We start from the raw sequence: 11,048 nt of genomic DNA on the forward strand, positions 1-11,048 counted from the left end.
AAGTTTGTTGATACAGGAAGAGGAGACAGGAACCAGTTCAAAATGAATGTACACTTGAACAAATGAAACGTAGCAGACATCTCATGCCCGACAAAAGTTTATCATCACGAACAAAACGTATAAGAATCACAGACTTATGTTTATCACAGAACTTAAATCCTAAAAAAAAAAAAATTTCTAATAGTTTTTGTCAAGAGAATCAGTGTGATGCTTATTTACAGGTTGGCCTACTAACATTATCAGTAAGGTGCAATATTTAACAAGATTCACTGACAGTAATGCTGACTGGACTAACCTTGCTTGACCTTCATGTCCTCCACAGGTTTGAGCAGCAGAAGAAATGGGGTGAGGATGGAGGCTCCGATGGAGGCGGTCTGGCTGGAGTGGGAGTCTGAAATGCTGAGACCAGCACAAAGCAGCTCATGGGGCGGCATCGTCTCCTGAGGGAACTGCAGTTGTGAGCTCTCAGATAAACAGCAAGCCAGTTGCCCTGTAATACCAGCCAGCTCGATCTTCACTTGTGTTGAGCTGTCCTGGAGTCTGTTCCTAAATGCATTAAATGAATTAAAATGTTAACAAAAGTGCATAAAAAGTACTTTTAAAAAAAGTGAACATTTCCACAAACTACCATTCAGAGGTTTTTGAACACTTAAGATTTTGAATGATTTTTTAGTCTATTCTGCATATATTTGATCCAAAGTACAGCCAAAACAGCAAAATGACATATTTTTACTATTTAAAATAACTGTTTTCTATTTGAATATATTTTAAAATGTAATTGATTCTTGTGATCAAAGCTAAATTTTCAGCATCATTACTCTAGTCTTTAGTGTCACATGATCCTTCAGGAATCATTCTAACATGCTGATTTGCTGTTCAAGAAACATTTTTTAATATTATTATTATTATCAATATTTAAAACAGTTGAGTACATTTTATTCAGGATTCTTTAATGAACAGAAAGACACAAAGATCAGCATTTATCTGAAATCTAAACTTTTATAACATTACACACTACACCATTCAAAAGCTTGGAGTTTTTTGTGAGGGGGAGGGGTATAGAAATTAATACTTTTATTTATTAAGGATGCTTTAAATTCATCAAAATTGATGATTTAAATTGTTACACAAGATTTTAGTTAAATGCCGTTCTTCTGAACATTCTATTCATCAAAGAAACCTGAAAAAATTCTACTCAGCTGTTCTCAACATAATTATAATAACAAAAAAAATGTTAAGCAGTAAATCAGAATATTAGAATTGTTTCTGAACGATTATGTGACTAAAGAATCAATGAATGCTCATAAATTCAGCTTTGAAATCACAGAAATAAACTTCAAAATGTCTTTGGTGAAAAGGGCCAATACAAAGACGTTTATCCCAAATGCCATTGGTATTTTAAACAGTATCTTAAATTTAATTTTGATGTATTGTTTTAGTTGTGTTTTTGTGTTAATGTAAATTGTTGTTGTGAGGGCCATTTATACTGTTTGTGTGTTGAGCCTTTTGACTAAAGACAATATCTACCCCATTGGGGATAGACAATAAAGCTTTTGAAATTGAAATTAAATGTTTTTTATTCCAGAGTGTGTGACTTAGATGACGTACAGAAGGACCTCGTGGATAAGGCTGTAGGATTTGACTCCTAGGTGGTGCAGCAGAAGGGGGAAGCCTCTGACAGCATTGGCCCGCTCTGCTTCATTGTTACTCTGCAGGGTCCAGCGGTAAACTGATGACCGCCAGTCACCGCACACACTCTTCGACAACAAGGCAAGCAGAAACACACAGTGCGCTCGAGTTTGTGTAGCTACAAGCAAAAGTACAAAACAACAAACACTGAAACGTACTGTAAGTAAAGTGTAAAATAAATTAAACTTATTTAGCAACTACACTAAAATAAAGTTATCCATTAAAGGGGTCATGAACTGAGAAACCAAAATCCCTTGATATTTTGACATATAAGAGGTCAATGAACTAAAAACATTCTGTAAGTTTCAGAACTCAAAACTTTCTTGTTAGTCCAAAACAGCTTATATTGAAGCCAATCTGCCAAATGGCATAATAGTGTGGCTAAACACAGCATCCGCAAACGAAGATCAATGCCTGCTTCTACATCACTGCTTGTTTAGCCCCGCACACCGATTTACGCATTTAGTGGAAAAAACAAGAGAAATGCAGGACATCCGACAGTTTTTATTACGTGGTTACTATTGCTTTGTTATTACAGGCCCTTGTACTGAGTACATGCATTTTTGAATTCTGTAGGCTGTCAAACATACAAAACTGTCAGCCAATCATAGCAGAGGATTTGCCACACCTATTCAAACAGAGCGTTCTGATGAGGGGGGTTAAAAACAGGACAGAAAACAGCCTATTACTTCTAAATTATGTTTTTTTGATGTGAAAATCTTGATAACAATATATGGGGACCTCAGAGAACAGCACAGAATAAAAACAGGGCAGTTCATGACCCCTTTAATATTATGAAGTACTATAAGATACTTACAGTAGACAGGAGCAAGTTTCTGAGAGAGTGCAATCAGACTAGCAGGAAATGAGGCCGTCTGATAAACTGTTTGTGAAGAATGCTCAAGCACCCATGGGATTGAAAGCAGAGCACAAATATTCCTGTAAAAACCTGTGTCACCCTGACTATTGGCTGTAAACAGACAATACAAATCAAATTAATTCAAATGAACTGACATCATGCTGTTAAATACCACTACAGGCTGCTCTTGAGTGAAAATTCTGAAAAAAATGTGCAATATCTCAACAAAATTTATGTTTAATAAAATCTTTAGCAAAATTAATCTCAAACTGAATATCAATTTTTCATATTGTGCATTGCAATGTTATATATGTATATAAAAAGTACTATTTTATGTCAGCCATTTAAGGCTTTTCGCACTTTAACTTCAAAATAATTCTCAGCTTTTTGGTTTTGGACATTTTAATACTAGTCCATCTAAAGAACAAGCAAGATGCAGTTAAATAATGATCCTTTGAATCAAACATAAGTATTAAAAGGATAGTTCACCTAAAAATGTATATTCTGCCATTAAATTCTCACCCTCATGTCGTTCCGAACCCGTAAGACCTTTGTTCATCTTCAGAACACAAATTAAGATATTTGTGATGAAATCCAAGAGCTTTCTGACCCAACATAAACTGCAACACAACTGACACGTTCAAGACTATTTTAACAATGTCTTTACTATGTTTCTGGGCCTTGAACATGGTAGTTGCCTTGCTGTCTACGCAGGGTCAGAAAGCTCTCAGATTTCATCAAAAAGTTCGTAATTTGTGTTCAAAACATGAACGAGCGTCTCACGAGTTTGGAACGACATGAGGGTGAGTAATTAATGACAGAATTTTCATTTTTGGATGAACTGTCTCTTTATTAAAATATACTCACTGTTGAGGTAAAGGACAGCGTCAAGGATTCTGACGGTACCCTCCACCAAAGGCTCCAGCTCTTCCTCATTAGAGGTGTTTGCCATCACAGTGCGGCAGCTCTCCACTACTTGAGCCAAAACCCGAGGCTTTAACCAAATCAGCTGAACTGTATCTGAGTTCTCTGATGTCTTCTCTCCTCTGTCACTGAAAATGTATTTAAGAATGAGAACCAACAATCATACAATACAACAAAGGTCTTAAATAAAGTCGTACCTCTGTGGTCCATTCAGACAGTGCTTTGAGCAACTTGCAGCCAGATGGAAGATGACCGCCAGTCCCTGCACGGTGCTCACGCACTGGCTCGCTCTGTGGTCTCTCAATTGGGTCAGTAACTCGTCCAGTCTGCTGTCTACAGCTGCCCACACCTCACTTCTGCTTTTCATGTCCACCTGCCTAATTGTGGACAGGATGAATACACATAGTAAGAGGAAAGACTATCTGGAGGAATGTCTATCTGGAGTGGGGACAGAGAATTGCATACACTGGTTGAGTTTTTTCCCCACTTCTCAGCTGGGTTGGAAGAGAGAGGTTTGGGCGTTTGGCTGGAACTTCCTCTTCATACATACTAGGATCAGCAGGGTCAGAAACACCAGCCTGCATATCCTGTACTGCAGCAATGGCTTCTGTCTTGAGGGCAGCGTATAGATAGCCTTCTACGCTTTGCTAGTTTTCAAACAAAAGAAAATATGTCATCACTTTATGACTTGAAATTAGAAAGCGAGGGTCAGATTTACTAAACAGGGCACAATAGCGTTTTGTGTGTGATTTACTGACAGTGGGAGGAGATAGAACACAGGTGCAGCCAGATAATTTCCATAGTGACCAGCGCTATTCTATGAAGAGCAGTGCAAATTACAGCATGCTTTAAAGGGTTAGTCACCCAAAAATAAAAATTAGCCCATCATTTACTCACACTCAAGGCATCCTATGTGTATATGGCTTCCTTCATTCAGACGAATGCAATCACATCAAAGTTATATCCTTCAAGCTTTGTAATGCAATGGGCGAGTGTTTCAATTAGTAAATCTGGCCCCATATATATGGCAAGAGTGTCAGCAAATAATGAATTGAAGGGTTCGTTCACCTAAACATTACAATTTAGTCATTACCTACTGACCCTCATACCATTCCAAACCCATAACCCAAACCCTTATGACTTTTGATTGTCTTCAAAACACAAATAAGGAATTCTGTCCCTTAATTGAATTGAATTTTCTCAGAGATTTCCCTTAATTGAAAGTCCAGGTAGCCAAAACTATGAAAAAAGTCATTCAAAGAGACTGCAGTGGTGCAAAAACAGTTAAAAAGTCTTCAAAAATAAAATAATTCAATAGTGAATAACCTCAAATTGTTAATATATTCACACAAACACTAAATCTTCATATCATATGACAGATCACCTAATTCTAAACAACTTTGCCTCTAGGACCACTGCTGTCAACCAAATTGTTCATTAAACATTCAAGATTATTTAAAAAAGGCTACTTTTGCGAACTAGTCCAAAGCTTTTTGCTCAATCTCAACAAAACAACTGCAGTACAATTCTCTAGACCCTCTAGATCTATAATTATTCAAAAAATATTGAACTTGACACAGGGAAACCTTTTAAAGGAAAATGGACAATTATACCCAAAAGCCTATAAATCTTAAACGAAAACTCAAAACTTCATGAAACTGGATTAGCACATGCAATAGATGATATGTTAACACAATGTCTTTTTCCTTATGTGCTTAAAAGCCTTAGATGTTTGAATCCCTGCTTGCAACTTTACATTTAAAATCAGTATTATGGGTTTGGAATAACATGAGGGTAAGTAAAAATTTTCCTTTTTGGGTTGAACTATCCCTTTAAATGTCAGTCTTTCCCTAATTTATTGTAAGACTTAAGACTTTGAATATAGTGCAAAGATGTCTGTTTTTATCTTTTTTTATAACTTCAATCAGAATTGTCTTTTTTGGATAAACTTTTCCTTTAACCATTTACCTCCTGCTGTTCCTTTGTTCCAATGGTCTTGATCAGAGCTTTACAAATGGCTGCGACTCTCTCCTTCCGGATCTGCACTGCACACTCGTATCCGAGAGGAACAAACTCAAGAACAAAGCAGAAGACTTCACAAAGTGTAGCTTTGACCTCCTCCACCTTCAATTGCTCTAGTGCTCCATCAACCACCAGTTTCTCAAGCATTTCCATCAGCATATTCACATGAACTCTCTCGAACCTGCAGTGAGAGGCTTCCTCAGGCTGGAAAACACATTGAGAGAGCTTCTGGAAGTCCTTGCCAAAGACACTGAGCTCTGATTCCTCAAAAGCAGGTAAGGAGTCCAAGAGATGCAAATAAGCTGAGAAGAATGGTTGTGAATGCTCTTCAGGAAAACCTCCCAGAGTCACAATGCGATTTAAAAGCACCATGGATGCTGCCTTGAGTTTTGGGCTCCCCTGAGACATCATAAGGCAAGTAGAGTCCCATATGATGGCCACTTCTCTTGGGAAAAAAAGGCCTTGCAAAATATCTGTCAGCACTGTTAATGAAGATACTAACAATGCCTGAGCTGAGGCATATGAGGACAGATTTAGGATGGTGGGGGTTAGGTAAACGGCAGAATCTCCTGGCCTAACGGAGAAGCGTTCCACCACCACTGGCCATTGTGGTGACTGTCTGGCCATGAGATTCACATTGACTAGATCTTGCATTAAACATATTAGCTCTGTGGAAAAAAGGCCAAAGAGGACTGGACCCTTGGCTCTGAAAAGATGAAGCAAGGAACAGATGACTGATGAGATCTTTATGTGAAGATCTTCACATTCTGGGGAAGCAGCAATTCGCATGAGGCGGTTGATGATCCATTTACTGAAATCTGGGTAGAGAGAATGGAGGCAGAAAATCTAAGCTGGATGTACTTGATAGGGGTGGGCGGTACACCGGTGTCATAGTCATAACCGGTGCGCCACGACATGGATTTTCTAATACCATCAATACCGTAATAAATCAATTATTTGCCTCGAACGGCTGTATCAATAATAGCTAATTCTAAATAATAAGGCATTACATTTTCTTCAAACGTTCAGTATATACTATATATCTGGTTGTAAATAAAAAAGTAAAACATATTCGTATCAGCTTTGCAGGTGGTAGGTAAAAAGGGGAGTGGCCATTAAACTGGTGAAACATCGTGAAGAAAGGTCTGTAGCCTATAACAGGGGCGGAGTGGCAATCGGGATGACCGGGAATTTTTCCGGTCGGCCGGCCGAAGGATTTACACAGCGGAACACAAATTGAGCGGGTGCGAGGCGAACTAATATTGTAGCCTATATAATTTTCGCACTTTTAATATGCAGGGTATAGAAATCGCTTTTAAATGAGTGCTCGCGCTGTTTACTTTTACTTTCGATTTTGCGATAACGCACACTCTGTGTAAAGGGAGCAGCACATCTTATAACGTTAATCGATATTTGTCAGTGAGTACAAGATTGCAGCAAATCCTCCAGTCTATTTTTGTCATCTCTCTTTACTTTCGACCCGTGATCATTCAAATCTAAAGGTCATTGTGCACTACGTCCGATTTTCGTATGCGTTTTTTTTTTTTTTGGTAGTTTTCTAATGCGAAAATGCAGAAAATCAAACACGATCCAAATTTTTTTTTTATGACGGACGAAAATTTCAGAGGCAGTGTGAAAACTCAACTAACATAATCTGTATTTTTTTTTACGTGCAAAAATCTCGGACGAAAATTTCGTACTCATGTGTGCAATGACATTAACTCCAGCAGCAGCTCGCCAAGTCAGTGTTGTCTTCGTCAACGATGACGATGACGAAATCATTTCGTTGACGCCACTTTTTTTCATGACGATAACGAGACGATGACGAGATAAAAATGGCTCGTTGATGACTAAAACATGACGAGACGTGTGTGAGTTTTCGCTGACGAGACGAGAATAGACGAAAATGTTAGTGGGTGGTCCGTCAGACGTTTAAAATGCATGACATTTCCGCTTATTGTGCATGCCAATTAAAACTTAAAAAGTATCTGATGCTATGGCAAGCCGTTTTAGCATTAAATACTCTTTGCTGTACTAGTATGGCAAGCCGTTTTAGCATTCCATCCTTGTTTGTCTTTTATGTTCTAAAACATTCCTTCATTATTGTAATTATTGGTGAAAATAGTCGATCCGGAAGCTCACATTGTGTTGAACTATAGATCTGCTATTTTCAGAACTTATAAGTGACACTACCCAACAGCAAAATATTTACTGACCTACATTAATTTGTTAAAAGACTACTTTTTTCCCTTTTTTTTGACTAAAACTAGACTAAAACCTTTTTGACTTTTCGTCGACTAAAACTAGACTAAAACCTTTTTGACTTTTCGTCGACTAAAATTGGACTAAAACTATCACATATAGAAGTGACTAAAATTTGACTAAAACTAAGAAGCATTTTAGTCCAAAAGACTAAGACTAAATCTAAGATGGTTGTCAAAAACAACACTGCGCCAAGTCCACGTTTTTCCCCACAGAATTGGTCTACTTTTAAACTGTTGCCATGGATTGATTTCCCCCAGTTATTTGAAGGTTTTAAATATTGCAGAAATTAAATTTCAATAAAAAATAATTTTTGTTTTGTTGTACACTGTTAAGTAAGATCTTTAGGTTTTTTGTAAAATAAATATGTTGAGAATGCATAATACTCTCCCATGTCTCTTTTTGATAAGGATACCTACCATTTACTTATTATATTATAAAAATATTAACTTTATTCACATACTAAAGGGACAGGACAGGCTACTCCTCCCAAAATGTACCAAAAAAGGTAATACCGTGATATTATACCGTCACCGTTGAAAAGATGAAAAATACCGTGATATTGATTTTAGGTCATATCGCCCACCCCTAGTACTTGAGCAGAACTTTGGTAGCTAATGTAAACCAAATTAACTTACCAGAACAGCTGTTTTCTGAGTTTCTGAAGTGTTCTGAAAGACACGCTGGGTTTATGAACATTAATGATGAGGATTTAATAATGTGCTGCACAAAGTCCAACAGCATCACGCATGCTGGCTCAGAACTGGTCTTCTTACTCAACTCCAGAGCAACTAAAATGTAAGAAAGATACAACTGAGTAAAAATAAACTATATAAATATGACACTAAACATGGAGTAAAAGCAATAAAGAGACTCATTTACGTGAGAAGAATGAAAAGAAATTTCAATAGATTAAATAATTATATTCATTTGTTAATTAAGTGTAGATAGATCAGAAAAACTGTCATAATTTCATAATCCTCATGTTGCTCCAAACTTTCATGACTTCCTTTCTTCCGCTGAACATAAACAGATATTTTGAGAAATGTCTCAGTGTTTTTAAGTTCCTCCATACAATGGCAGCCAGTGGTCCCCAAAACTGTTTGTTTAACATCATTATTCCAAATAACCTATTGTGTTTTATGATAGTAAGTAAATAATGATAGAATTTACATTTTGGGGTGAACTTTTTTTTTTTTGACATACTATAAAATAAACATTTAAATGACACATTGTGTACTCTACCATCTAGTGTACTGTATGCAGAGGCGGACAGTAGTGAAGTATTTTTACTTTATTCAAGTAAATATAAAGAGTATCTGAGTGTTTTTCTTTGGAAAACATTACTTCACTACATTCCAAAGCATAATGTCATACTTTTTACTACACTACATTTCATAAATAATAGTTGTTGTTTGTTTTACCTTTGATACTTAAGAACATAAAAAATTTAGCACTTTCTTGTACTCAAGTAAATCTTTGAATTACTTTTACTTGAGTAAAAGTAGGAAAGTAATGTATAAGTATTAAATGATATTTAATATGAAATGTAGTGCGGTAAAAAGTACAATATTCTTCTTTGAAATGTTGTGAAGTAAAGTTTTCTAAAGAATGTCCAGACACTTAAAAAGAACTTGTACAGCAGAGTAAAAATACTTCACTACTGTCCACCTCTAGTATCTAGTGCACTTGTGTGTGTTGTAGCTGTTCAGTTCATAAAAAGATCAGCAGCCATTGTAAACAAAGGAAAACATTTATGTGACAAGAACCGAGAACATCCATCTGAAAGGAATGACTTGTATTTAATTCATTTAATATTTGTATTGACATATGTGTAATATTTCTTTAACAGTTTTCAGTATACACTACCTGTCAAAAGTTTGTTAAACCAAAGTACAGCAAAAAAAAGTAATATTTGGAATATAAAAAATAGCTTAAAGTTAAAATAACCGTTTTCTATTTAAATATATTTTAAAATGCAATTTATTCCTGCGATTTCAAAGCTGATTTTTTAGCATGATTACCGATCATTACTCACATTAGTCACATGACCCTTCAGAAAACATTATTCTGATTTGCTGCTCAAAAAACATTTATTATTATTATTATGTTAAAAACATATTTTTTTATTTGATGAAAAACAAAGGAAAGTTTAGAAAAACAGCATTTATCTGAAACAGAAATCTTCTGTAACATTATAAATGTCTTTATCATCACTTTTGCTACAAAAGCTTTGTTTTAGATAAATGCTAATCTTTGGATCTTTCTGTTCATCAAAGAATCCTGAAAAAATGTACTCAACTGTTTTAAATATTGATAAAAAAACGTTTCTTGAACAGCAACTCATCATATTAGAACGATTTCTGAAGGATCGTGTGACACTGAAGACTAGAGCAACTGCTGAAAATTCAGCTTTAATCACAGAAATAAATTACATTTTAAAATATATTCAAATAGAAAGCAGTTATTTCAAATGGTAAAAATATTTGACAATATTACTGTGTTTGCCGTATTGTGGATCAAATAAATGCAGACAGAATTCTTTTAAAAAGAAAAACATACAAAATCTTACTATTCAAAAACTTTTGGCTGGTAGTGTATTTCTGCTGTTCATAAAAAAAATCATTCGTTTTCAGCATATGATCTGTTCTAGAGGGTTTTTCACACTTTTTCATCATAATTCTTTAACCACTGCTTGTACTGTAAACACAGGTGATTGTTCCGTGGCTATGTTGTTTCATGTAAAGTCAACCACCACCTAACAGCATTATATTTATCTAACATGGTTGAAACAGCATGAGGGTGAGTAAATGTCGGAATGTGAGATGTTTTCCCTAAGAGACTGCGACGTAAAAACTCAAATATCCTCAACAAATCTCAAGGTACAATTCATTGTTTCTTACCGACATCGACATCTGTCAGTATCCTGTCAATGAACTGACACAGTATTTGACGAGGTTTCTGCACAGCCTGGTTGTACTCAAAAGAACTAGCGCTGGAAAAGACATAAGAGGCTTTGTATGAGCTTTATTCTTTAATATTTACGCTGAGTTACACTTTCCAACATAATTTAATAAGATAGCATATAGTTACTAGCAGCCATTGATGTTACCTGGCTAGTTCTTGCAATGCAGGAATCATTGCTGACATCTCTAGTCCTTGTTCCATGTTTACTTGTTAATGAGTGTTTACTATATACAAAAACGAACTTGTTTAGGCCGAAGCGACCTAATAAAACATTTAGAAAAACATTCAGACTCGCAGTCTGTCCATTCTCCGTTTCCACACGCGC

General features: G+C 36.0%; 1 protein-coding gene across 1 annotated transcript in view; it reads right to left on the bottom strand.

Moving 5' to 3' along the window:
* The window catches only part of atr (ATR checkpoint kinase), a 46,969-nt gene extending 36,045 nt beyond the window's left edge, over positions 1-10,924 (bottom strand). Inside the window, exons 1-10 of the mRNA XM_073849429.1 lie at positions 10,869-10,924; positions 10,660-10,751; positions 8,395-8,547; positions 5,441-6,312; positions 3,938-4,119; positions 3,670-3,849; positions 3,416-3,594; positions 2,507-2,659; positions 1,609-1,807; positions 296-546 (exon numbers count right to left, since the gene is read on the bottom strand). Coding sequence (XP_073705530.1) covers positions 296-546; positions 1,609-1,807; positions 2,507-2,659; positions 3,416-3,594; positions 3,670-3,849; positions 3,938-4,119; positions 5,441-6,312; positions 8,395-8,547; positions 10,660-10,751; positions 10,869-10,924 — 2,317 coding nt within the window. The remainder of the gene's footprint in view (positions 1-295; positions 547-1,608; positions 1,808-2,506; positions 2,660-3,415; positions 3,595-3,669; positions 3,850-3,937; positions 4,120-5,440; positions 6,313-8,394; positions 8,548-10,659; positions 10,752-10,868) is intronic.
* Positions 10,925-11,048: the final 124 nt, after the last annotated feature.

This window comes from Garra rufa, chromosome 10 (genome assembly GCF_049309525.1).
Source record: "Garra rufa chromosome 10, GarRuf1.0, whole genome shotgun sequence".
Lineage (NCBI taxonomy): Eukaryota > Metazoa > Chordata > Actinopteri > Cypriniformes > Cyprinidae > Garra > Garra rufa.